Source organism: Tursiops truncatus, chromosome 15, assembly GCF_011762595.2.
Source record: "Tursiops truncatus isolate mTurTru1 chromosome 15, mTurTru1.mat.Y, whole genome shotgun sequence".
NCBI classification, from domain to species: Eukaryota; Metazoa; Chordata; class Mammalia; order Artiodactyla; family Delphinidae; genus Tursiops; species Tursiops truncatus.
In genome coordinates this window covers 1,246,153-1,273,398 of record NC_047048.1, presented here as the reverse complement: position 1 = coordinate 1,273,398, position 27,246 = coordinate 1,246,153, and the positions used below count along the sequence as shown (strand labels likewise).

The window sequence follows — 27,246 nt, the reverse complement described above, 5'->3', positions numbered from 1 at the left end:
ACAAGGAGAAGAAAGCGCCCGTTTTTAAGATGCACAACTAGTGCTGTTGACGTGGTTTGCTCTCCGACAGCTGGGATGGGTTCTAGCTCGCCGCTTATTAGGAAGTCTGCTGGCGCGTACGTGTGCTTATTTGAGTTTAGACCGGAGAACTTTCGCTCACAAGCCTTCAGAATCCATAATAACTGTTTTAAGAGGGGCCTTGCGGGGCTCTCACGCAGCCTGTCCCTGAGATGCAGGGTCCTTCTCCAGAAGCGGCTTCCCGGCGGAGGCCTGGGCACTGACCACCACCTCCCCCCCAAGCTCACGGGGATGCCTCACCGGGGCCGGGCGGGTCACACCTCCGAGTCGTCCCTCGGAGAAGCACTGACCTAGAGGGTCAGGGCATCGGCCCTGGAGCCCGACTACCGGGCTCCCTAGCCTGGGTACCGGATGGGCCGCTTCCCTGCGGTCACTTAACCTCTGTGAGCCTCAGGTTCCCCTGTGAAAACTAGGGGGTGGCATGCGAGCTGTGCGGGGCACTGGCCTCACCGGGCGCCAGAGACTCTTCCTCAGTTCCCTGCGATGCTCGCAGCCCTGCCCGCACCTGCAGCTCAGCACTGCTCGGGCGCTTCTGCGAGGGACAGGGTGACCTGTCAAAGGCACGGGTGCAGCGTGTGTCTTCACAGTTGTAGGCTGCACATGTTAAGTGTACAACTGGATATATTCTCTTTCTCTCTCTCTCACACACACACGCACACGCACACGCACACACCCATGGAACCATTACCACACTCAAGATAGTGGGCCTGCCCTTCGCCCCCAAACGTTCCCTCTTGCTCAATTATAACCCTGCCTCCCCCTCCTCCCCTCCACCACCCCCAGGCAGCTGGTACCCGTCTGCTTTCAAGCACCGGGTGGCGGTGGGCACATCACGAAGCTGTGTGTTATGGGAGCTGTGCAGTGTGTACTCTGGCCTCTCGCTCTGAGCCTAGTTGTCTTGAGCCAGCACGTGTGTGTCCCAGCAGTTTGCCCTTTCTCTCTGCTGAGCCTTATTCCCCTGTGCGCATACACCGCTGTTCGCTCACGTACGCCCTTGCTGGCGGACGTCTGGTTTGCCCCAAGTTTTTGCTGTGGGAATGAAGCTACTTTGTGTTACACGCCGAGTCCTTGTGTCCTTTCTTTTCTCCCGGAGGAACACTGCAGCGTGGGATGGCTGGTAGTTGCGTGAGTAACTCTTTAAGAAGCTGTCTTCCAGAGTGGTTGTACTGTTTCATGTTCCCGCTGCCGGTGGACGGGAGGTGTGGCTTCTCCTTGCCAGCACTTGGTGTGGTTGGTCCTCCCCATTTTAATCCTTCTGGTAGATGCGAGGCAGCGTCTCACTGTGGTTTAAGCTTTTGTGTCCCTATTGACTAACGATGTTGGGCACCTTTTCACGTGCTTGTCATTGTATATCTTCTTTGGTAAAATGTTCAAACTTTTGTCCATTTTTTATTTGATTACTTATTGGCTTGCTGTTGAGTTTGTAGAGTCCTTTATACAATCTGGATACGAGTCCTTTATCAGATATTGGCAAATCTTTTCTCCCATTCTGTAGCTTGTCTTTTCATTCTCTTCATGAAGTCTTTTTTTTTTTTTTGGTACGCGGGCCTCTCACTGCTGTGGCCTCTCCCGTTGCGGAGCACAGGCTCCGGATGCGCAGGCTCAGCGGCCATGGCTCACGGGCCCAGCCGCTCTGCGGCACGTGGGATCCTCCCAGACCGGGGCACAAACCTGTGTCCCCTGCCTCGGCAGGCGGACTCTCAACCACTGCGCCACCAGGGAAGCCCTGAAGCTCTTTTGTTAGTGCACGAATGTTTCAGATTGTTCTGTTCTCTTGGTCAGTTGACCTCTTTATCATTATTCTGTTGGTGTCTTCATGGTGAAAGTGCCTTTTTGTTGGTGGCGTATAATTAATTGGGTGCTGCTTTTTCATACGTTTTGATGGTCTCTCCACCTTTTAATTGGGGTGTTTAGACCATTTACATTTAGTGTGATTATTGTACGGTTAGGTTTGATCTTGTCGTCTTATTTTCTTTGCTGCTTGTCCTGTCTCTTCATTCCCATTTGCCTGTTTTTCTGGCTTCTTTTGAATTGTTTGGGTGTTTTGGGGGGTTTTTTTGGTTTTTTTTTTTTTTTGTGGTACGCGGGCCTCTCACTGTTGCGGCCCCTCCCGTTGCGGAGCACAGGCTCCGGACGCGCAGGCCCAGCGGCCATGGCTCACGGGCCCAGCCGCTCCGCGGCATGTGGGATCTTCCCGGACCAGAGCACAAACCTGCGTTCCCTGCATTGGCAGGCGGACTCTCAACCACTGTGCCACCAGGGAAGCCCCACTTGGGTGTTTTTTATACCATTTTATTTCCTTTTTTGGCTTTTTGGTTGTAACTCTTTGTTTTTTTTATTTTAGGGGGTGCTCTGAGGTTTTTAATACACATCTTTCACTTATCACCGTCTCCCTTCGGGTGATACTATACCTTTTCACATATATAATATAATCTCACAGCTGTGTGTGTCTGTTTATGCAGCCTTCGTGCTGTTGCTGTCATAAAGTTTACGTAATGTTTATGTCTGGAAACCCCAATATGTTTTTTATTAGTTTTGTTTAAACAGTCAACCTCTCTTAAAAATAGTAATTTAAATATTTCTAAAGGATGTAAATAATATGAAAAGCCATACTTCTGCCCACGTAGCTAAGATTTCCGTTGCTCCTCACGCCTTTGTGTGGCTTCTCCTTCCCTTCTGCCTGAGGATTTCCCTTGACGTTTCCTGTAGAGCAGGCCTGCTGGTGATAAAAATCCTTTGGTTTTGTATGTCTGAGAACATCTTGATTTCGCTTTTGTTTTCAGTGGGAATAGAATTCTCGCTTGACATTTTTTCATTTCTTCTAGTATTTTAAGGACTTTTCTCCTCCTTCTCGCTTGCAGTGTCTCTGCTGAGGAAGCTGCTTTGCTCCTCTGTGGGTAACACTTCCGTTCTGCGGCTGCCTGTGGGATTTCTTTATCGCTGGTTTGGAGCAGCCAGATAGTTTGTGCACTGGGGCTCTTTTCTTCATGTTTCTTGTGCCCGGGTTTGTGCAGCTTCTTGGGTCTGTGTCTTTATAATTTCGTCACATTTGGAACCTTCTTGCAGTATTTTTCTGTCCCATCCCCACCACCACCACCACCACCACTGCCACCGCAGGGACTCTAGTTACACGTAAATTCACCTTCGTGAAGTTGCCCCGCCGCTCAGCAATGCTCCTTCCAGTTTTAAAGATCGATTTTCCTCTCTGTCTGCTACTGTGGATATTGTATCGCTGTGTCTTCAAGTGCACTAAACTTTTGTCCTGCAGAGTCTAGTCCATCATTAATATCATCCAGGACTTTTCATCTCAGGCATTGCAGCTTCCACCTCTAGGAATTCAACTTGGTCTTGTTTATATCTTCCATACGTGTCCTTAACTGCTGAACAGTGGACTATTATTCCTTTGTTCCAGTAGCTTTTAATAACTGTTTCAGTGTCCTTAGGTGCTGATTTCATGTCTGTGCGGTTACCCTGCACAGGTAATGTCTGTGCGGTTACCCTGCACGGGCGACGTCTGTGCGGTTACCCTGCACGGGCGGCGTCTGTGCGGTTACCCTGCACGGGCGGCGTCTGTGCGGTTACCCTGCACGGGCGGCGTCTGTGCGGTTACCCTGCACGGGCGGCGTCTGTGCGGTTACCCTGCACGGGCGGCGTCTGTGCGGTTACCCTGCACGGGCGGCGTCTGTGCGGTTACCCTGCACAGGTAGTGCCTGTGCAGTTACTCTGCACAGGTAATGTCTGTGTGGTTACTCTGCACAGGTAGGTTATTCTCTTCATTGTGGATCAATTTTCCTGCTTAACGCCCAGTAATCTTTGATTGGATGGCAGGCATTGTGAGTTTTAGGTTGCTGGGTTCTGAACGTTTCTGTGCTTGTATAAATCTTGCTGAGCGTTTTTCAGGGATGCACTTAGGTTTCTCGGGAAGAGTTTGGTCCTCTCAGATCTCGCCATTGTGATTTGCTGGGCCAGCCTGGAGCAGGTACCTCCCATTCCCGAGCCAAGACCTTCCTGAATTACCCATGAAGCATGAGTTTTCCATTCTGGCTGGTGGAAAAGGCTCTGTTCCTTACCCTGTGTCAGTGCTGGGCACTGCTTCCTTGGCATTTTTTAATTTTAAGTCATATTAACATGGTTGCTATAAAAAAAATAAGTTTAAAAAGGAAGACAAAAATCGGCGCCTTCTTACGATGAGCTGCAACCTACCTGCATGGCTGCTTCGGCCACTGGCCTTGCTTGGCCTCTGGGCCTTCGGGGTAAGAGCCTCCTTCTGCACCTCGTCCGGGTGGTCCCACAGCCTCCAGCCACCAGCTGTGTCCACAGTGCACATAGGAGAGCTTCCCTGTCTTTTCGTCGTGCTTGGAGACTCTCTACATGTCGTTCTCTTGACTCTCGCGACCCCTCCGGTGCGCGGTCACACTTGTGGGGGTGGACTGGTGGGCACAGGACACGTGCAGGCCCACCGTGCCACCCGTTAGTTCTCCTCCCTGCTCCCTTCCGGTCGTGGTCAGCGAGGGCCCCACCTCTGCCCGCGGCAGAAGCTTCTGCACCGGAAGAGACGCCTTGGCTGCGCTGCCCCGTCCTGGGCTTGTGTTTTACAGTTTTTCCTTAACGTCATCTCTTCATGTCACATTTCTAGAAATATGTACTTGGCAACGAGCCTTTTAACCATCTTGTAACCTTTCCCCTTTTCCTCCCCAGAGGGCGGGCTGCAGTGGGGTTCCTGTCACGAGTCTGCTCTCCTTGCAGGTTGAAGGTTGAGGAGCTGGAGGGAGAGCGGAGCCGTCTGGAGGAAGAGAAGAAGGTGCTGGAGACACAGCTGGAGCGGCTCACCCTGCAGGTGAGCTCGTCCGGGGCTTGCCCTGCCCTCCTGTTTTCTCCTGGGTTTGGCCCGAGGTTCCTGCACCCCGGCCATCCCACTTTCTAGCTGACCAGACCAGCCTAAACCGGGAGCCTGTCCCCCACCCAGGCCCCTGGCTGGCCGAGAACACCCGTCCCGAGCCACCAGAAGGGCCAGCCTGCCCCGGGTGGTGCTGCCCCCAGCCGCCCGCCCCGTCCGCTTTCTTGGTCTCCGTCTCGTTTTTCCCGACCGCTGGCCGCAGCGAGCCCACAGCCTGACCTGTGCGTCGCCCGTGGCGGGTGTGACGGGCGTGCCCCCTGGGAGGAGACGCCGGCAGAGGTGCTGGGCGGTTTGGGGTTTGTATCCCAGCCAGTCCGCATCTGCCTGCAGCTGGGAAGTGGGGTTTGCTACTTGCACTGTGTTGCTTTTGCTTTGTTTTTCGTTTACCCTCCTGTCTGCGTTGTTCACGGCAGGAAGCCTGCAGTTACTGATCACCCAGAGCTTGGACAGGCCAGTGATTGTGCGCTTGGCATCTATTAGAGGCAAATCAGATCTCCTTTTTATTCCCGATTCCTGGAGATGGGAAAAGTGACAACCCTGATAAAACGAGGCTGTGAGCCGCAGCTGGGCCGTACTCCGCTCCAGGACCTGTCACCTTGTACCATTTTAAATGGGCCGCAGTCCTGCTGGGAGAGCTGGGCTGCTGGCGGATGAACCCCCGGCCGCCCGTCAGTGGTGCCGTGTCAGGGCAGGATGGGGAGTGTCTTTCTGGGTCCTTAGTTGAGCTCAGCCTGGGGTCACGGCTGATGGCTTCCCAGGCCTCTGACTGGGGCTCAGTGAGTGCTGCCGAAATCCATGTTTCCTTTTTCCTGCTCCAGGGCTTCAAGGCCTGTCACGAGGAGCCTCAGTGGCCCTTGGTGATGGTGTTGAGGGTCAGACCAGGTGAGAGGTGCAGTGAGCACCGTCAGTGGATGTGGGGCGACGGGGCCGGTGTTGGGGGCTCCCAGCTCAAGCCTTCCTATGTGGGAGGTTCGGGCGGGTGGTGCCCGGCCCAGTCCGCACTCCGCGGGTGGGGTCAGCGACGTCGGCCGTGTCCAGGCTCCTGGGCCCCGCATGGACCTCACGCAGTGTCAGGGCCTGGCTGTGCATCCTGGAGCCGCTCACGGCCAAGGCGGCAGGTGGCATCCGTGTCAGCTTGGGGAGGGCACGGGTCAGTATCTGCGCCCTGGTGTGGCCTGGCTCTCGGCATGCAGGTTTCTGTCCCACGTCACAGCCCCTTCTCCGTGTGGCCAGTTCCAGCCTGAGCTCCAGCAGGCTCTCGGGAGCACCCCCGCCCCGGCACAGGGCTCGCTTCAGAAAGGTCCTTGTGATGGTGGGGGCCAAGTCCTGTCTCCTGACTCACCATCTCAGTCACAGGGGCCACAGGCCTCTGCTCCGTGGGCCCTGGGTTTTCTCCTTAGGCCTCCTGTATCTGTGCCCACCCACACTCCTGGGGGACGTCCTGCTGCCCCCTTTTCACTGACGAGGAAGCTTCGCTCAGAGAGGTTCAGCACTTTAGTCACGGGCACCGAGCCCCAAGGAGCAGGGCTGGCCTTTGAACCCAGGGCCGTTGTCTCCTGAGCCGCTCCCCCGCCCCCCGTCGCCCCCGGCCTTCACACACTCCTGACCCCTCACCCCACCTCCCTGCCCTGCTCCTTGGGCTGCACCTCTGGTGGCCCGGCCACCATTCCCAGGTGAGCAGCCTCAGCTCCGGGACCACCGGTCTCCTCCCCCACCCCGGCCCCCCCCACCGCCCTGCCTGCTGCCCCTGGCCTGGGTCCGTCGTATGATGCTCTGGGGCGAGGAGAGGCGTACGCCCCCAAGGCTGAGCGGACGGGTCACCCCCGTCGCAGCGACAGTTCTTGTCTGACCGTGCCGCCAGAGAGACAGAGTTTGCCCCAACGCCGTCCAGCCCGGGCGGAGCGTCCATGGGCAGGCCCTGCCCAGGAGGCAGGGAAACGGGCGGATTCGGCCCTGGAAGGAGGATGCCCACCTGCACCCTGACCCCTCAGGGCAGACAGAGGGAAACCACTGGGCGTCCTGGTCCTGGTGGAGTGGACCGGGAAGACCTCATGTCTAGCTCAGGGAGCCCCGCCAGGTGGCGCTGAGATGGGCCCGAAGGGGACCTGGGCTCGTGGAAACCGCGGAGACGTAGGTGGTGCCCTGGGGGCACCGGCATCCGAGTCTGTAGACCTCGCCTGGAATCCTGCCCCTCAGCTGGGTGGTCTCGGGCATGTCGTGCTTTGCCACCCGAGTCCCCAGCACATCCTTTATAAAATCGGGGATGATGCGCCCACGTGGGGGTTACCAGGAGGTCACAGGCCACGTCTGACCACACCATCGTGAGGCCAAGACCTCGTCCCCTTCACCTCGGTCCCCGGGCCGTGGAGGCAGCAGGAGAGGGCAGCACACCCCTCCAGGTGGCCTGGCTTCCCCCAGGCCCCACTTCATCTGTGCGACCGCAGAACCGCGGCTTCATGGCCTGGGCAGAGTGGGAGGACACGGACCGAGGGGCCCAATTAGCGTGTAGCTCCCCCGGCTGTGTGTTTATCCGCCGTGCTGCCGGTGTAATCCTTATGCAGGTCTCCTCTCCTCTCTCCCCCTGGAGGAGTCTTCAAGTTGGGCTGCTTCAAGGAAGATTGATTGAAATCCACTGCAGTTTGACTTAATTGGGAACATATGCTTGGAGAGGGAGCTCGACTAGTTAGAACTTTTTGTAATTAGTTCACAGCTGGTTGGTGAGGCAACCGCGCCGGTTACCGCTCAGAGCTGAGTGCACGCCTGCCGGCCTGTGCCCACTCAGTGCCTGGCGGGCCGGGAGGGGAGGTTCCTGGGCCCTCCGCCTGTGGTGCGTGGCCTGTCTGGGTCTTTCTGGGGGCCCTTGGCTGCTCCCACCTCATCTATCCTAAGGTAGCCAGCCGTCAGGGAGACGAGGCCCCCGTGTAGAGATGGGGAAACTGAGGCCACAGCTGGCCGTTTAGTGGAGGCAGAGTGCCCTTCGGTAAACACTGAACTTGGGCAAACCAGCTGGGACTCTGGGCCCGAAGCAGACTCAGGGAACACACTCCCTGTGCCCCCCGGGCCTTTCCCAGTGGTCCTGGTGGGCATAGGGCACTGCCCGGGCACGCCCACCCCTCCCGCCCTCGGTCATCCCTCTTCTTAGCGGTTGGGCACTGGGCCTGGTGTTGGCTCTGTCCCTCCCCAGCCGTGGCCCTGGTCTCAGTCTGCTCGCCTGGACGTGTAGCTGACTCCACCCCCCTGCAGGCTGTCATGGGGAACGCGGTGACGTGCCTGGCACAGAAGCACCGCCGCTGCCGCTGTCGCCGCTCTTACCTTGATGATGCCACACGGTTGCCCATGTTTAGCTTCTCGTGGGCCACGTTTGGGGCTGTCAAAGCAATGAGCCGCCTGGCGCTCCCGGGGTGCAGTCCTGAGGGCTAGACGCGTGGCAGCTCTGGGCCTGGCCGACGCTCGTGCCCCCGGCAGTAGCCCCTCTGGTGAGGAGCGAGCTTCGCGTGGAGGGGGGTGAGGTTGGTCCCCCTGGCTCGCCCTGGGTCCCGGGTGGTGGAGCCGGCATGCAAACTCAGCCCTACCGGTTCCCCCATCATGTTACGAACAAACCGTCAAACGTACGGCCAAGTTTGAAGAGTTTTACAGTAAACACCCATGCGTCCCCCCAGGTCCTGCTGCACACTCTCCTGTGGCTGCTGTGTGACGCAGCACCTCTCTACCCCCTTCCACCCACCAGTACTTTCTCTTTTCTTAATGCATTTTAAAGAAAATTGCAAACATCTGTACCTCTAAATGCTTCAGCACGCGCGTAATTAAGCAGAATTCATCTCTGGGCTTTGCGCCCCCGTCCCAATGTCCCTCGGAGACCGTGGGAGGAGCCCCTGCACCGGAGCCTCCCCTCCCAGTTCCCGCCCTGCCTGCTTCCGTCCCGCGGGTGGGGCTGCCCCAGCGCCAGCCTGTGGCTCTGCTCAGCCCAGAGACATTTCAGATGAGTGTCTCTTTTTGGAAATGGAGTGGGGTAGAAAATAGCTGGGTTCCCTGTGATCAGGAAGCTCGCGGTGCCCATGGAGCCTGCCCTGCTCCCGTCCCTGCGTCACCAGGCAGGAGCGCTGTCTAATCACAGAGTCTACCAGCCTCCGCGTCCTTCCCTTTTCCGGAATGTGGGGGGCGGCAGGGAGCGGCCTTCACGGCTCTTGACACCTCGTTGCCCTCGCCCCCGGGCCCCTGGCCCACTCGCCGCACCGCAGACCCCCTGAGCCCCGCTGGCTCCCCCACCTGCAGGTTCGCCCTGCCCAGCCCGCACCCGGGGGGCAAACTAGTCAGTCCTTGGACCTCAGTTCCCTCCCCCACCCCACCTGTTCTCACCTGCCCTCACCTGCCAGGGAGCCCTGAGCCCAGAGCAGGCCCAGCCTCTGCTCCTCGGGACCCCTCTCGCCCTTGGGTCCTCTTGCTGCTAACCAGGGCCTTGAGCATGTCCTGCCCCCGGCGATTTCCTGGTGGCCTACTGCCCATGCTTCTGGAACGTTCTCTGGGCGTTGCTTCCTGGAGGGGACAGAACACTGCGGGCCATGGTGCTGGGGATGCCCGGCGAGGGCTGAGTCCCAGAGATTGTTCCTGGTTCCAGTGAGGAAGGCTCATCCCCTGGGACGATGTCGCCCTGAGCACCTGCGTCCTCGGCGCCGGCTGAGCGGCCAGAGGGCAGGGGTGTGGGCTGGACGGCGCCGGCGGCGGCCACAGCGCGGGCAGCACTGATGTTGCCACACGCACCACTCCCTCCCGCTGGCTGTAACTTGGTCACGGCTCCTTGCTGACCGCACGCGTGGGGCACCACTGACCCTGACCCTGCCTACGTTCTCACCTAACAGCCACGGGCCCTGAGGCAGGGATGCCATTCCCACTGAGCAGATGAAGCCCGGGTCACAGGAGCCGCTGGTCTGCCACACGGCGGGAGGTGACACGGTCACGTCCCCCAGCTCCAAAGACCCCGGCCCCTGCCCCAAGTTGCGCTCCAGCTCCCCAGCGGAGGTCCAGGCCTCCCTGCCCAGCAGCCCCCATTCTGCCCTGAAAGCCTGGGTGGTCTGTGTGAGGACCACAGGGCCGGCAGCCTCCACCCCGCAACCCCGCCCGCCATGGTGGCGGGACCAGAGCTTCCTAGAGTCAAGACCAGGCTGCCCTCCAGCCGGCTCCCCTCCCCAGGCTCCATGGCCTGCTCTGTCTGCCCCTGGGCCCTGCCCGTCTGCGGGACCCAGCTGTGGCGCCACCCCTCCTCTGGGCTGTGAGCTGAGTGCAGTGACCTCGCCTGGCTCCCAGCCGGTGTTCTTGGGGCACAAGGACGCCAGGGCACATGTGGGCGACTGCAGGGCAGAGCACCCAGGAGGTAGGCTCCAGAGGACACACGTCCCGATGTGACTTCCTGCTTCACAGACACTGGGCCCTGGGCGGATGCTTCACCTCCCCCCCAAGTCCCAGCTCCTTCGCGGGGAGCCCGAGGATGGGATGCCTGCCCAGGGTGGCGAGCGTCAGGCCAGTTGCGCACAGAAGGCGTCTTGTCTGGCTCCTCTCACACGGTAACTTCTTCGCACTGGTGGGTTTATTTCCCCTAATAGGTATTTGTACTGCCCGCCCTCCTTTGAAGTCAAGAGTCTGTTTTCAAACTGTTTCTGCAGCCTGCTTTTGGGTCTTTGAGCATTTGGGAGACTTTTCCCACTGATATGCGGGCGCTGTTTGTTTTTAACATGGCGTGTGGCGCATCACCGTGCGCGTGTGCCACATCACCGTGCGCGTGTGCCACGACGTATTAAACCCTGACAGTTAGCGGGAACATGCTCGTGAGCAAGGCCGCGGCGAGTGCCCTACACATGGAGTCTCCAGTGTGTGCGAGTCTGTGTGTAGGAGAAGCTTCCAGAAGGGAGAGCGGGGTCAGTGGGTACCTGCATTTATTTCGGCAGCACTGCCAGACAGTCGTCTGAGGGCCAATGGGAACCGTGTGGGACGTGTTGTAGTACTACCTGTGAGGGTGCCGGTTTCCCTACAACCGTCAGACTTCTAGATTTTTCTTGTCTGGTAGCTGAAATGGGGTAGTTCAGTGTAGTTTTAACCTTCAGTCTCCTTATCATAGATGAGTGAGGATTTTTAAATCTGTTTATATGTGTCAATGTCCTGGTCCATTTTTCAAATGGATTGTTGGTTCTTGTTGGTTTTTTGGAGCTCTTTGTATATTAAGGAGTGGAGTTCATTTTAAGTTGTGAATATGTTTTCCCAATTTACCATGTGTCTTTTGACTTTGTGCTGTTTTTTTACCAAGCAGAAGTGTTTGGCTTTTAAATTTATTTTATACAGATGCATATATTGCCTTTTCCTTTTTAGCTTCTGGGTTTTTGTTCATGTCTTTACCTTTCTCGTGTCAGGGTATAAAAGAATTCTCTCATGGTTTCTTCTGATTTTCTGGTGGTTTCATTTTTTACACTTAGATCTGATTGATTTGGAATTTTGTTTTGATTCTTTACAAGGTGGGAAGTGTGATACCTGCCTGTTTTTTGGAAGAGGCTCTTCCTGGGACGCCTGGACCACTTATTGAAAGCCTGTCTTTTCTCGCTGGTGTGAGGTCTGCCCCCTCGTGCGCTAGATGCCCACGTGTCAGGTCGCAGCCGGGTCTCCGTGATCTCCTGCCCCTGTGACTCTTCTTTATCAGAGTTTTCCTGGCAGCTCTTGCTTATTTTTATATGAACTTTGGAATCAGCACATCCAGCTCCCCCACCAGCCAGCCTAGAGCTTGCCGGCTCTTGTGAGGAGCGGAGATGAAGGTCGGGCTCGGCCGCCTCCTGGACACACCCTCCCACAAGGACGTCGCTGTGTCTTTCTGTCTGTTGGGGTCCATGTCCCCCGCGGGAACAGCTCACAGGTGTGTTCACCCTGCACGTTTCTTGTCGAATCTGCTTCTCAGTGTCTTGTCTCCTTTGTTTCACCATCAGTGGGTCTTTCCTTGAGTGTCACGCACGCAGATGGGGGGCCGCCTCTGAGGGTCGTAACCTCCTTACAGTGCCACGTACGCCCTGCGTCCGGCTGCACTGGGCCTGGGGTCCAGGGGTCCCAGGGCCTTGCTGCCCCGGCCCACCTTCCTCAACGTTGTATGTAAAATAAGACACGTAATGGAGGAAAAGGCCCAGCCCTCCAGCCCCCCGAGGCGGTGCCAGGCTGCTCCTGTCCGTTGGAGCCGAGGCCGGAGAAAGCCAGCACACTGCTGTGCGCCTGTGTGGAGAAATGTCCACAGGCGCGGATGGCTGTTGATTTTTTCATGCAACGAATGACGTGTCCTGAATATTAAGCCCCTTCTCGTCCCGTGGGCCTCGGGGATGCCAACTTCCTGACTCCTTGCTGGGTGCCACGGGGCCCGGGGGTGTCATCGGGCCTCAGAACCCAGACTGCAGGCCCGACCCCGAATTTGCAGACAGGTCCCACTGAGCCGCTGAATTGGGCTCTTTTCACCCTGGGACCTCCGCCGTCTGGTCCGGCCCTGCTCCACCACTGGCCGTACTCAACACACAAAAGGCTCGCGGCACAGCCGGCGGAGCCACCGCCGGCCTCGGGCCGCTGTCGCGCGCGGTCACTTCAGCCTCGGCGCTCTCGGACTTGGCCGTGATACCGCTCTTCACCCCCGTGTGGTCCTTGCAAAGTGTCTAGATGGGAAAGATATGGACCCAGCTCTTTAAAAAGCCGGAAATTAGGCCTGCTGAGAAAGGACGTGTAACGGTCGTCTTCAGGCAAGTCGAGTGTTCTTACCGCTGATCATGGGGCATCGCAGCTGCAGTGAGGAGGGTGGCAGGGGCTGGGGCGCACCCGCTTCTGCCCGAGGGTCCCCTCGCCCTCCCTGGGCAGTGCCCTCGCACAGAGGCAGGAGGTCCTTGCAGACGGAGGACAGTGCAGCCCCCAGAGCTCCACTCAGCCGTGTACAGCTGGGCAGCCCAGCATTGGGACAGCCCTGCCCGGAAACACCCAGAGCCCCGCAGGGCAGTGCCAGGAGCAGACTGTCCTCCTGACTCTGGGCCCAGCGCTTCTCCTGCTACACCCAGCTGTTCTCACAGGGTCCGTTCCATTCAAGGAGTTTCCGTGCACAGGACTGGGATGGGAGACACAGAACCTGCTCGAGCTCTGGGTTCTGTCTCTTCGGGATTGTCCCCAAAGTTGCAGGACACGGGCCCTGCCCCACACGCCAGGTGTTGGCCCGTGGAGCGTTCGGCTTCACGTGCCCCTTTAACAGCCCGTCACCCACTTCTGGAGAGCCAGCACCCCGGATTTGCGTCCCAAACTGCTCCTGTCCCCTCGACACCGGATGGGGATCTAAAGTCCGCCATTGGGTCCCCTCTAGCCCACGTCCTCCTGCCATGAGGGAGCTCACTCTCCTGTTCCTGCTGGCTTTGCCCCAACACCTCAGAGGGGCTGTGTCACCGGTCCCTGTGTAGACGCGCTAGGTATCAGCCTGGGGGTGGGCCATCACCTGGCCCCTCTCCTGGGGTTCATCTGCACTCACTGTGTCAGCTCCCTGACCGTCTTCCGTGATCACATCTATTTGGACAAGATCCCACTGTTCCACAAAGAATTCCTGGCAGGTGATACCATGATGTCTGCAAGAAACAGATCCCAGACGTTCTGGCCGTCGGGCCTGAGCTTCCTGGCAGCCCTAACGGGAAGGGAAGTCTGGCCAATTAGCCTCTTGTAGCAGGAGGTTTTGTGGAGGGGGTTTGTGGACAGACGCTAGACCCTGAAGGCACTGTGTCAGACGGGACCGCACAGTGTGCCTCCACAGGTACCGTAACTGAGTCGTGCAAGCGGCTTTGTTCACCACGTGATCCAGCAATTCTGCTTCTGGGCATGTGCCCCGAGGATGTTTGCACACCTGTGTCCCGGCAGCCAAAAAGTGTCCATCGATGGGTGAGTGGAGAAACAAAACGTGGTCCATCCACACAATGGAATATCACTCAGCCCTAAAAAGGAAGGAAACTGACACCTGCTACCACATGGGTGGACCTGGACACAGAAGGACAGATACTGTGCGATTCCACTTCTGTGAGGTCCGCCCTGGAGGAGCCAGGGTCACAGGGATGGGAAGTAGGGGGTGGGGGCCAGGGCTGGGGGAGGGGGAGGGCCAGTTAGTGTGTAATGGGGACAGAGCCCCAGTTTGGGAAGATGGAAAGTTCTGTGGACGGACGGTGGTGACGGCTCCACAGCAGTGGGGAAGTACTTACTGCTGAGCAATACGTTTAAAAATGATTAAGATGGCAAGTTTTATTTTACCACAATTCAAACAACCCTTTTTTTTAAGGCTTTGTTTAACATCTTCTGCTATAACTCAGAGGCCTGGCGGGAGAAACACAGAGCCCGCGTCCATGGCAAGGGCGCAGGCGCCGGGGCTGCTTGGCCCTCTGTCTGCCCTCACCGGCCAGGTGCACGCCCTTCACCAGCTGGTCCTGCAGCTGCCGGCCCGACCCACGAGGCCCCCCACTGCCAGCTCCTACGGCTCAGGGTGGATTTAGGGTGCCCGCTATCGTTTGCCGTCTGTAGTGGGGAGATCGTGACGGAGCTTCTGCTCACCCGCGCATCTGAGCAGGGACACGGGTCACTCGGTCGGTAGGCTCAGAGGACATTGCTCTGGAATGGCGGGGGTGGGGCAGGGCCAGAGCAGCGGCCTCCAGACTGGCCAGACGAACGATGAAGGCGTGTTCCTCCTCCTTCCCCTCCTCTTCCTCCCAAGAGGTCCCGGGTGCCCGGGCGGCGGTGGGTGCTGTCGGGGCCTTGCTCACAGCCCTGATGTGACGGCAGCGTAGGGAGAGGCTCAGCCTGTGGCCAGAAGCGGTGGGGGGGCCCTGCTGGCCGGGGAGCAGCTTGGCCAGCTGAACCAGGCCCCCTCCCCGGCCACACGGTCAGTGGCTGCACCTCCCCACTCAGCCATATCTGCTGCCCCCCCAGCCCAGAGTCTTGCCAAAGCCACCACCGGAGCACCCCACCTTGCTGGGCCTGCAGGGTGGCCCCATGGCGGCAGCAGGGGGCGGGCAGTGGGGCGGGAGGCCCTGGGAGGGATGGGGCCCCCAAAGCTGGTCTCTGGTCTGAATGGCCGCCGTCGCGCCTTCCTGGCGATGAGAATTGTCTTCATTCCTTCTCTGCGGGCTGTTTACAAGCGTCTCTCACAGTCAGTCCCCTGCTGAAGGACGCGGGGTGGGACTCGGCAGGCGATGACTGTCCTGTAGTTGGGCTCTGCTAACGGTTCCCTGTCTGCTGATTAGAGCCCGAGGTCGGGAGCGTTTGCGGACGAGTGTGGGCAGCCCGCTGGCACGGGAGGAGGAGGCACGTGTGGCCTCACCTGGCCTGGGACAGGGTGGCAGGTGGGCCGCTGGACCCTCCGGGGGGCCCTGCTCTCTCTCCTCGCTTTTCCTGCCGTGCCCCCCACCTGCGCAGTGAGACTGGTGGAGCCCTCAGCTCTTGACAGACGTCCCGGGAACTCGCCAAGCCCCGCGCCCTGGAGTTGATGGGCCGGGGTCTGGCTCAGGTTGGCAGGACAGAGGGTCTCCGGGTCCCTGTGTCTGCCCGGCAGGTGGGACCTTGTTGCATCCATGCAGAAGTGGCCTGGCGGTCTCTGCCGTTCCCTCCCAGGTAGGGGGCACCGACCAGCCACTGGACAGCGCCATCTTCCGTCCACCTGTCCCTCTGCCACCCTGGTGGAGGCAAACAAGGGGGCTCCTTGGGACGTGCAGGGCAGGCTGTCCTGCGCCACCGCCCCTGTGCTCCCGGCCCGTGCGCTGCGGCCTCGGGCGGGGTGTTGTCCCCGCTCCTCCTTCCTGAGGGGATCAGGTTTGCACTGGTGGTTTCCTGTGGCCATCTTCTGATGTCTCCAGAAGGCCTGGGTCCTCGGACACGTGGCATTCTGGGCTGCCTCTGGAGGGTGTGAGAGGTACCCATCAAGATATAGCCCAGATTTTACTCCATGGTCATCGTGGGTGACAGTCACACACCCAGCAAAGTTGCATGCAGTTTACAGCTGTCTTCACATCCACTGACCGTTTGATCTTTCCAGACTTGGGAAGGTGAGCAGTAGTGTCCCCTTGTTATAGGTGAGCAAATTGAGTCTCAGAGAGAGGGAACGGCTTGGTCAAGTCTCAGAACTAGTACAGGGTTATCCGTGTTCTGGGCAACGGAATGCCAGCCCCAAGGACCACACGCTGGGCCACCTCCTGGGGGCATCTTCCTGGCACCTCAAGGGGAGACGGAGGGGGAGCCAGGCTAGGCTCTGGGGTCAGGGCTGAGGAAGGGCTGGGCCTCCGTGGCCCGCCCCGCCCCACCCCACCATCCCGGGATGGTGGCATTTTTCCTTTTTCCAGGTTCCGTGAGGTCTGGCCCAGGCCACCTGGCTCATGCGGGAGCAGAGGTGGATGTGCAGCCCCACTTGGGGACGTGACGTTGCGCGGCTCCACTCACCTCTCAGGGTATTTCTCTGTCACTGCGGCGGCACTGGCTGCCGGATGTCAGCTGCCCTCCGGTGCAGTCTGGGAGCGTTGAGGTTTACCCCAGGGTGACCCCAGCCTCAGCTCAGCTAGACCCGTCCCACCCCTCCTGGTGGTGGGGAGCACCGTGGGCAGCCTGCCCCAGCTGCCGAAGGCCCCGGTGCTCTCCCTGCCTATCCCCCCCGCCCCCATCTTTGGAAACATCACACTCCAGCAGAGCTCCCGGCCAGGACCTAAGAGTCCAGGACGGGCCCCGAGATTCCTCACTGGGGTGGATTCCCTCCAGGCGTTCTGCCGAGGGGGCTGCTGGCCGCAGGGGGACAAGCAGTGGGCCTGGCTGCGTGAGAGCCTCCCCGGGCCCCACTGTTCCTGGGCAGGGGACATGCGGCGGCCACAGGACACAGCCTGCCAAGCTCACTTGTGTGTCCAGGCCCCACGTGGCGCCTCACAGCTGATGGTAGATAAACTCGCCCTGCCATGCTGGGGAGACGGTCGACCGGAGGGTAGTGTGAGAAGGGTCTTCCACGTGTGCTGGCTGGCAGGCATGGCTCCCCACAGCGCCGCCCTTCCTGGAGCTGCCTGGAGAGCCCCAGCGCACACTGCCTGTTTGGGAACTGGCAAGGCCCGGCAGGGCCCCCTCCCCAAGCCCGGCCCGTCGGCGGCCGCAGTGGCCGGTCCCCCGGGGCTGGGCAGCATGAGCATAGTCAGGGACCTTCGCAGCCCTTCCTAGACCCTGACAGCCCACGCGTGTTCGTTTGTGAGGGCCCTCGGCCACAGGAGTGCCAGGTGCCCAGCTCCTGAATGAGGCCTCTGCGGTGGGGGACGAGGGGACACGAAGGGTGCAGGGGGTGCAGGGCGTCGGCCCACGTGGCCACCGGCCCACGGCAGGAGGCTCGCGGAGAGCCTGTGGTGAGGGGGCAGTCCCCAGGGCAAGCCCCCATCACCCCTCCCTTGTGGCCCTCCTGCCTCCAGCCCGGGGCCCCTCCCCTCCTCACCCCTCCCGTGACTGGTCCAGGGTGGCCGCAGGGGCCTCGGTTTCTCGGTCTTGGTGCCGGGGGTCTTGGGGGGGATCCGGCCTGCACTGTCACGTGGTGCCCCCGCCGATCCCCAGGCTCTCCGCCCGCGGTGAGCACACCATCGGGCTGGGCCGGGCCTGTGCCCCCAGCTTCAGAGCCGGGGAGCGTCCCTTGAGCCACCGAGCACCGAGCGACCCCGGCCCGTGGGGCGCCCGAGGGACCTGCCCGAGGTCGCGGAGCCCTGGGCCTCGCGGAGGCGGGTGTGCGGGCTGGGGTGAGGCGGGGCTGGCGAGGTCTGTGCCCGCCCCCCCGATCCGTGAGGTCCGGTCGGCCCTGCCACTCCGGCCCAGCGGGACACCCGCAGCTCCCCCGCTTTTCTCCCTGAGCTGTCTTCCTCCAGCCAGGAGAGCTGTTGATTTCGTTTTGAGGCCGGGGGATTTATAAACAGGCGTGAGGCTCGGTGGCGGTCTAACCGGGCTTTTTAACTCTCTGTGGGCCTCTGTCTCCTGCTAGCAGCGTCTCTTACTATTCGTGGCAGGTCCGCCCTCCTGGCAGCCCTTCCCTGGCCCGGGGCAGCCACAGTCCATCCACAGGGCACACAGGCTCCCGGGGGGGGGGGGGGGGGGGGGGAGGGGGGGGGGGGGGGTCTGTCCTCCATCCGGGTCTCCCAGGTGCTAGGCTTGGAAGGTCCTTACAGATCAAGTTCACTGCCCTCACGCTTCAGCAGATGGAAACTGAGGCCCAGGAAGATAGGAGGCCCGGGCCGCCAGCAGGTTAGGGGCAGGACTTGAACACAGACAGGAGCGAGGCAGATGCCAGGGGACTCAGCCGTGGCCTGGACTCAGGGGGACATGGCTGTTCGTCTGAGCACAGAATCTGAGCCCGAGAAGGAGCCCCACTGGTCCGTGAGCGGAGGGCGGCGGGCTGGCTGCAGCCCCAGGGAGAAGCATTGCCGCACGCCCTGCCGTGCCCTGGGCGTGCGGGTCGCGAGGCCCAGCCCCTCGTGCGGGCTCCCCGAGGACCCGGCTCGGCTGGAGCGGGCGCAGGGGGAGCTGGACCGCGGGGGTCGTTCCTCCGCAGTCACGGACCGGGACGTCTCTCCACCCCCTCGGCCAGTGGGATGTTTTTGTTTAGCCAGTAATTGCACCCACACGTCAAAGGAAGGTTCAAAACTTTTCCTTTTGAGATTCTCGTCAGTGTCTCAACAGTTTCCTCAGCTGCAAATCAAACAAGGCAACAAATTTTTAGCAGAAGATTAGAGCCATTTTTCCCCTTTCTTCCTCAAAACTGTCACGCAGCAGCAGATTTCAGCAAATTTGTTCGTGCTCTTCCGTCTGCCTCAGCGGCGCCAGCCCCCCGACACACCCTTCACGGTGCCACGAGCCCCCTGTGCCCATGGCCCTGCGTGCCCGGGATGACGGCCGGCACCCCTTCCCCGGACCCAGGGAGCGGGAAGCCCTGGCCAGCCGGCCCTGCGACTCCCCCGTTCTGGTCACCAGCTGGGCCTCTGGTTTCTCAACCGCAGGACACTGTGCAGTCATAACCGTCACCCACTCCTCCTGCAAACGTTTACTTGACGCGCAGCGGCTGCCGCCCTAACCTTTGGGGGAGACAGGTGACGGGACAGAGTTGAAAGCGTCACGAGCTGGTAGGCGCTGTGGACAAACGGAGCAGGGAGGGGGCGTGCTGGGGGCTCTGCGTTACTGCTGCCACGTCCCCGCCACCTCCTCTCAGTGGGTCCTCACGGGGCTCCCCTCACTAGTCTGGGGGGCGGGACAAAGCCCTGTCCTCACGGAGCCCCTGCCTCCCTCCTCTCCAAGGAAGGAAGGAGGGAGGGAGGAGGGGAGGAAGGAGTGGCCGGGGAGGGCCTCCTTGCTCCGGGAGGGGTGGCGCAGAGAGCAGAGCCCCCAGTGGGCTGAACCTCGACCCCCTCTCACGCAGCCTGGCCACGTGGTCCTGTTGGCTCCTGACCCCTGGCAGCCTCATCGGGCCTGTGTGAGGGAGGATGGGGTCTGGGTAGCCTCCTTGTACCCCGAGGTGCCCGTGTCCAGTCCAGCCGGGCCATGGGGACTGGTCCACCCTGGCACCGGGGAACAGCATCTGGCCGCGTGGTCCGTACTGCTTCTCCATTCCAGGCCCATCAGACTCCCAGGGGAACCAGCCGGCCTCAGGCCCCCTCGTCTGACAAAAGGGCTCTTCAGCCTTGGCTTCCTGAGCACCGAGTGGAAGGTTCCAGGTGGCAGGGTCTGTGGCAAACCCCAGCCCCTCAGGGCTGTCGCAACCCACCCAGGAGGCGCCTCTGGAAGGCCGTGCTGGAAGTCCAGGCTGGCCACAGGCGACACAGGCCTGAGTCGGCTGGGCTGGCCGGGCTCCAGCCAGGCCATTTTAGGGAGGGCAGCTGGTCAGAGCCAGGTGCCAAGACCTGCCCTGAGGACGGTGGTCTTGACAGTGAGTAGGGTCTTGGTGTGGAGTTCCAGGCCACAGCGGGGCCGCGCAGGAGCCCTTGCGCTGGAGGAGGTGTGAGAGCCGAAGCCAGGAAGCCGGGATCGACCAGGTCGTTCCGCCCAGACCTGCTGCCGCAGGAGCCGCGGGGGCGTGGAGACGCGCGGCGGGCAGCGCCCGTGCCGCAGCAGTGGGGCCGGCACCCCCTGCAGGCCCGAGGCCGGCCCGGCCCAGCACGTGCTTCCTGCGGAGCCAAGCGCCTCTCCGCCGCTGGAGGCTGGGGCGGCGTGTGGAGGGAAGCCTGGAGCCGCACCAGGCTCTCGGTAGCAGATGGAGCGTCCACACACGTCCTACTGTTTGTTTTCCCTGTTTTCTTTCATTTCTCTTTTTTCAAAACAGCTTTATTGAGATACAATTTACATATCACAGAACTCACCTTTTTGAAGCGTACAGTTCAGTGGTTTTTCATATTTTCACAGATTATGAGCAACCATCCCCGCACAATTTCAGAACATTTTTATCATCTCGAAAGGAAACACTGTTCCCTTCCGCTGTCACCCCACTCTCCCCCGCCCCCACTCCAGCCTCAAGCAGCCACCAGTCTGCTTTCGGTTTCTATCGATTTCCTCGTTTTGGACGTTTCCCATGAATGGAGTCCTATGTGTGGCCTTTTGAGACTGGCTTCTTTCCCTGAGCGCAGTGTGTTCAGGGATCATTTGTGCTGTAGTAGGTGTCAGGGCTTCCTTTTTACGGCTGACTAGTACTCCGTTGTGCGGATGGACCACACTGTGTCAGTGCACTCGTCAGCTCCTGGACACTTGAGCGGTTATCGTGACTGATGCTGCTTTGAACATGTGTGTGCAAGTCGCTGTGTGGACGTGTGTTTTTATTCTTCTGGGGGGTGTACCTGGGCGTAGAATCGCCGGTCACGTGGTAGCTCTGTCTTTAATTGTCTGCGGAGCTGTTTCCCGCAAGGGCCTCCCCGTCTTCCATTCCCAGCAGCGATAGGAGGACAGTTTCTCCCTGCCTCGCTGAGACTGACTTTGTCATTCTAGCCACCTCGATGGGTGCAGTGACGTCTCACCGTGACTTTTTTTTCCGTTCCGCTGCTTACTAATGGCGTGACGCTGAGTGTCCTTCTGTGTGCTTATTGGCCGTCTGTAAGTCTTCCTTGGAGAAAGCTTTATTCAGGTGCTTTGCCCGTCTTTACGTAAGCTTGTTTTGGTTTTGTTGTTTTCTTCTGTTGTTGTTGCTGAGTTGTAAGAGTTTCATATGTTCTGGATACAAGTCTCTTCCCAGATGAGTGACTTGCAGATGTTTTCTAACACTCTGTGGGTTGTTTTTTCACTTCCTTGGTGATGTGTGCTTTGAGGAAGTCTTTCATTCTGAGGACGTCCAATTTGTCTACTTTTTCTTTTGTTCCTTGTTTCTAGTGTCACGTTGCAGAATCCGAGACCAAATCCAGTGTCGTGAAGCATTACACCTGTATTTTCTTCCACGTGTTGTGTAGTGCTGGCTCTTACGTTTAGGGTGTCTTATCCATTTTGAGGTCGTTTTCGTGTCTGGTGTGAGGTTAGGATCCAGGTTGGTGCTCTTGCATGCGGGTGTCCAGTTAGTTGTCCAGCCCCTTCTCCTGGTGGGGGGCCTTGGCACCCGCGTCGAGCATTGGCCAACCGTAGAGGCAGGGGCACTTCCTGGACACTCGACCTGACCCTGTGCCGGCTCTGCTGTCTTGGCCGCCATCGCCTGGTCGTAAGTTTGAGGGTCAGAGTGTGAGTCCCAGGGGCCGTGGACGCTCTCACTCCCTGGGCAGAATGGCGTTAGCAGACCCCGTGCAGCCGTCCTGTCTGTTGTGACCCGGACTTGAGGCTGAGTCACAAAGGCCTGGGCCCGGGGGCTGCCACCCCCTTGCTGGGACCCTGGGGCCCCGGGTCGGGGGCTGGGGCTCCGTCTCGCTCCTCAGGAGACTCCTTCAGTTACCTGCTGCCTTGTCACAAACACCCCACAGCTTAGTGGCTTAAAGCAGCTGGCATCCTGTTTCTCGCGAGGGTCTGTCTGGGGGCTCTGCCAGTCTCTCCCGGGCTCTCGCACAGCTTCCAGCAGGTGGACCTGCTGGGCTGCCCCCCCGCCTCCCGGGCTGGAGGCCCCATGCCTCCCTCCCTGCGGCCTGCATCCCAGGGAGGCTCCACGGCATCTTCGCCTGCAGGCTCGGGCCTCACGCCCCACTTGGCCTGGAGCCAGGGCGAGCAGGGCCTTCGCCGGGGAATTCTGGGGGCGGTGGGCATGACGCGGCCCTCTGCCCTTCACGCTCACAGTGTCCCAGCGCAGGCAGAGGGAGCGTCTTCGTCCCGTCCCGGGGGTGGGGCTGTGGGTGTAGTAACCCTGAGGCAGGAGCAGAGGCCCCGGCTTCCGGCGCCAGACGCTCACTTCGGCACCTGCAGGTTTCGCAGGCTTGTCACTTCCCCCAGTTCATCAGAGCTGCGAGCATTTGCCCCTCTGGTCTGGTCTGGTCTGGTTTGGTTAAGCCCTGCTGGTTCTCCCTGTGATCCTTCAATCCTGTCACCCACTGCAGTGTTTTCTTTCCTTCATTCCCGTCAAGGGGAAGCCGGTGGTCAGACACCGTGCTCTGGGATGGGAGCGGTAGCTCCCCTTCCTGCCCGTGGGGTGTCAGGCGTTTCCACAGCAGCGTCCTGCCCCCGACCCTGATGTCCAGGTGCCGTCTTCCCCGATTCTCCCCACATCTGCTGGGCAGGATGACCCTGAGGCTCGACAGGTCCAACGCCTCGGCCAAGGGTCACTGGTGACCTTGGGGTCAGTCTCTGTGCCCAGCTCCCTGCCCGGGCCCTCCCGGGGCGTCAGCATGTGAGTCCTGAGCAGGCAGAGAGGTGGGCGTGAAGCCAGTGGTCAGCATGGCCAGACTGGGAGAGCCTGTGGCCTGGGGGGAAGGGGGACCCTTGAATATCTGAGGTAAAGGAGAGGGGTGCAGCCCGGTGGATTCAGCCTGCCAGCCCGCTTTTGCTTTGCACGAGTAAAGGGTTGAAGACAAATGAGGAAGAGCAGCTCTAGGGACACTGGAGGGGGCTGTGCAGGGCGGGGCTGTGTGTCCACGGCGCCCAGAGCTCCTTCCTTCCTTCCCCCCTCCTTCCTTCCCCCCTCCCTCCTTCCCCGCTCCCTCCTTCCTTCCCCCCTCCCTCCTTCCTTCCCCCCTCCCTCCTTCCTTCCCCTCCCTCCCTCCTTCCTTCCCCCTCCCTCCTTCCTTCTCCCCCTCCCTCCTTCCTTCCCCGCTCCCTCCTTCCTTCCCCCCTCCCTCCTTCCTTCCCCCCTCCCTCCTTCCTTCCCCTCCCTCCTTCCTTCCCCTCCCTCCCTCCTTCCTTCCCCCTCCCTCCTTCCTTCTCCCCCTCCCTCCTTCCTTCCCCCCTCCCTCCTTCCTTCCCCCCTCCCTCCTTCCTTCCCCCTCCCTCCTTCCTTCCCCCCTCCCTCCTTCCCCGCTCCCTCCTTCCTTCCCCCCCTCTCTCCTTCCCCGCTCCCTCCTTCCTTCCCCCCTCCCTCCTTCCTTGCCCCCCCCCGCCTTCCTTCCCCTCCCTCCCCCCTTCCGTCCCCTCCCTCCCTCCCTCCTTCCCCCCCTCCCTCCTTCCTTCCCCCCTCCCTCCTTCCTTCCCCCTCCCTCCTTCCTTCTCCCCCTCCCTCCTTCTTCCTTCCCCCCTCCCTCCTTCCTTCCCCCCGTCCCTCCTTCCTTCCCCCCGTCCCTCCTTCCTTCCCCATCAGCTGACCTGCTAGGACAGAGATGGTGTGACTAGCACCGCCTGACGCATGTGCTCTCCGGCCCTTTGCAGAGCACATCTGCCCTCGTCCTCTCCCTGTACCCCCCTGACCCCAGACCCACGGGGAACATGAGTTCCCGCTGCACCCGGCCCACCTCCCGTCTGCCGCGGGGCCCTCTGCCAGGATGCGCAGGGCAGATGGATTCCATACGCCTGGCTGTGTCTCCCAGAGTGTTAGAATCGGATGAAATAACGATCCCTTCCAACCCTGACAGTCTGTGATTCACTCGGAGTTCCAGGATGTCTCTTTATCCTTCGAGGTTTTTACAAGGTTCTCAGAAGCCTGGGAGGCGCCGGCTGCCAGCCCTCTGCCTTCCGCCAGGCTCTCTCCCCCTCTCCCGCCCTCTCTCTGCCTGCGGCAGGGAGGGGGTGTCTCCATGCTCCCCTCCCTCCCTTTTGGGGTCACTTTCGGGGGCTCTGAGCTGGCGGCTGGCCGAGGGCTGGCCAGTGGTGGCCACACAACTTGGCTCCCGCGCTGGGACTGTTCCGCTGAGTGAGGGTCCACCCCTGGCCTCCCTCCCGGGGGATTCGACAATCTGAGTGAAGGGTGCCATTTCTGCCGCCCCCCGGAAGAGGGAGCTGTGGGCAGAAGTCACAGCTGGGAGGGTGGGTTGTCCGGGAAGGAATCTCGGTGTCCGGGCAGGAGGGAGATGCCCACTCAGCTGGCCCAGCATCCCTTGTGAGAGGTGGGCGGGCCCGGGCCTGGGCCACTGCCCCTCAGCCCAGGACACTCCCGTGTCTCTGTCTCAGCCCCGGGTGGGAGGGATGCCCAGGCCCCCCTCAGCCCTCGCCCTGGGAGGCCCAGGGAGTGACGGCCAAAGAGGCTTGGCCTCTACCTTGACCTCTGAAGCCTCCGACCTGCGCTACCCCTCCTGGCAGACGCCCGGGGCTGAGCCGTGGGGACAGCAGCTGGGCGGAGCAGAGGCGCTGCCTCCTGAGTTTACTCGTCGGTGGTCTGTTTGCTGACCGCCTGGGCCCTTCTCATCTGTTGGGGTGACTCTTGGTGGCAAAACCCGATGCCAGTGGGCTTTGCGGGGCGGGGGATTCACTGATGCTCGCGCCTGGAAAGCTGAGGCAGAGCTGACCTGTGCCTGGAAGCACCCATGAACTCACTTGGTGCACACTCTGGAAGCTTCGTATCGAGTAACACGTGTACGTACGGGAAAGCACACACGTCAGGAGTGAGTGTCTCTCACCGACCGCGCTCGGTCACCAGCGTCCAGACCAGCACAGACCCGAGTCCCCTCCCAGCTCTGCCTTTGGCCCCGACCTCGTCCTGTGGTGTCAGCGGCCACCCCATGTCTGTCCGCCAGGTCCGGCTGGTCTGTTCCGCTCTGTGTGAGAGGGTTGCCCACGTCGTCCTGCGTGCAGACCTTCGCTCTCACTGACACGCGGTCCTCCGTGGGGGACACCCCCCCCCCCACCCTGTGTGATTTGTCTGGCTTTTTCTTGTTTATTCGTGTGGGCTCTTTGTATGTTCTGGATGTGAGTTCTTTGTCAGATTTATGTGTTTCATGTATCTCCCACTCTGTTGGTTCCCTTTTTACTCTTTTGATAAATAGAAGTTCTTAATTTTTATAAGTCCAGTTTATTTTTTCTTTCACTTGTTTAGCCCGTTTTGAACCTTGTTTAAGAACCTTCGTCTACTCCCGGGTCACAAAGACGTCCCTATATTCTCTCCTAAACCTTTGCGTGTAGCTTTGCTGTCACTCAGGAGTGATGTTTGTGTGGTGTGAGGTCAAGGTCAAGGTCATGTGGGCATCCAGTTGACCCTGCAGCACGTACTGGGGAGACCGTCCTTTCCCCGTTGGCCCTCAGCACCTGCCTCGGTCACTGCAGATTTGTAACGTGCGGTGATGCCTCTCCCACAAGGTCGCCACAGCCGCCCTGGGCCCTGGGTTTTGCGTGTGGATTTCAGGCCATTCAGCACCCACTTAATCAAACGCCTCCCCTGATGTCCGGCCCCCTTCACACTCTGCCGGGCTGACCTTGTTCCCCTGTGGCTGGCGGGCTCCTACCAGCCGGGAGGGGAAGAGGTGGGTTGTGTCCGCAGACAGTTGAGGGTCTCGTCAACTTGGAAGGGAGCGTAACCCTGACTCCTTAGGTGTGGGTGTGTCCAAAGGGGACAACCGCACTTCAGCCAGGGGTCAGGGTCACCTTGGTAGCGGGGAGCGTCCACACGGTGTGATGAGAAGGTACTTAACCTCTGGGGTCTTCCTCCCCTAATCTTGACCCCAGGTAACGGTGAGGAAAGTGTCGGCCACATCCCGACAGCAGGGCATCTTCAGGACGCCCGAGCGGCATCCTCCACACTCTGAAGGTCACCCAAAACAAAGCCCAGAAAACCGCCAGCCCAGAGGAGCCGCGGAAATCGGACAGCTAAAAGTCCCGTGGGGTCCCGCAGGACGGATCTGGCAACAGAAAAGGGCATTTGGAGGAAACTAAGGAGTTGAGAAGGAAGTAGGGAGTTCAGTTAGGATGGCGTCAGTGTTCGCTTGCGAACTGTAACAGGTGCACGGCTGATGTCACGTGTCAGTATCGGGACCGTGTGGGGCACGTGGGGACTCTGCTTCAGCGTCAGCTTTAGTAAGTTGGGTTTTTTTGTTTGTTTGTTTTTAAATCTTAAAAAACGGGTCCCACTCTTAAAGACCATGAGACAGGAGGGTCGCCGAGAGGCTGGCGAGAACCCAGAGGCGTTGGGGTGTTTGCTGATGGTGTCTGAAAGCGCCGCACTGTGAAGAGACCTCCCTCCCGGTAGCTGGTACTTGGCGAGACTCAGAGAAGGGGGCTCGTGTGCCGAGTTCTGACGATGCTCTGAAGATGGGTTGGGTGGGCTTTCTGTTTGCTCCCCCGTTTAATGGAGGCCACAGCCCAGGGAGGGGGGCTGGGACCCCACAGGCCGGGCTCGGGTTCCCCTTTGCTCTCGCTCCACGAGGGGCTCTGACCTCTTGCCTGTGGTCCCGCAGGGGGACTACGACCAGAGCAGAGCCAAGGTGCTGCACCTGAGCCTGAACCCAGCCGGCGCGGCGAGGCAGCGGCTCCACGAGGACCGGCAGCGGCTGCGTGAGGAGTGCGCGCGGCTGCGGGAGCTGGTCCACGCCCTGGAGGCCGGCGGCGCCGTCCCCCCCGACCTGGAGGCCGCCGCGGGGCTGCCCTCGTCCGGGGCGGTGGCAGGTAGGCCCCCGTCCGTCCGTCCGTCTGTCCGTCTGTCCAGCCCGTGCAGGCAGCTAGGCTGTGGGCATCCCCGGGGCTGTGCGGGAGGCTTGGTGGTGCCGGCCTGCAGAGCGGCAGGAGGTGACACAGGCGCGATGAGGACCCGATGGCTGGAGCCCTGCCGACCCCTGAAACAAGTTAGTGTCGTTTAGCAGTTTCTACGCATGTGAGTAAACCCAGTACTCCGTGGAAGCGGGGGCCATCTTTGACCATCTGAGTACATTTCAGGGACCCAGCAAGCCCTCCGCAGGGGTCTGTGAGGAACCCAGGAAGCTGCCTTTTCTGTCACGCGGGTC

The 27,246-nt window shown here is 60.3% G+C and overlaps 1 protein-coding gene across 10 annotated transcripts in view; it reads left to right on the top strand.

Annotated features, from left to right (window-relative positions):
* Positions 1–27,246, top strand: part of MAD1L1 (mitotic arrest deficient 1 like 1) — a 315,604-nt gene that overhangs the window by 227,830 nt on the left and 60,528 nt on the right. For 9 of the 10 annotated variants that reach the window (XR_004522011.2, XR_004522012.2, XR_004522010.2 and 6 more), the window contains 2 exons: positions 4,825–4,915; positions 26,704–26,911. Coding sequence is in view for 6 of the 10 variants with exons in the window: in XM_073793248.1 (XP_073649349.1) it covers positions 4,825–4,915; positions 26,704–26,911 (299 nt within the window). In the remaining 4 variants the exon portion in view is untranslated. Of the gene's footprint in view, positions 1–4,824; positions 4,916–25,975; positions 26,324–26,703; positions 26,912–27,246 lie in introns of those variants that run through there. The other variant, XR_004522013.2, reaches the window with a different exon arrangement.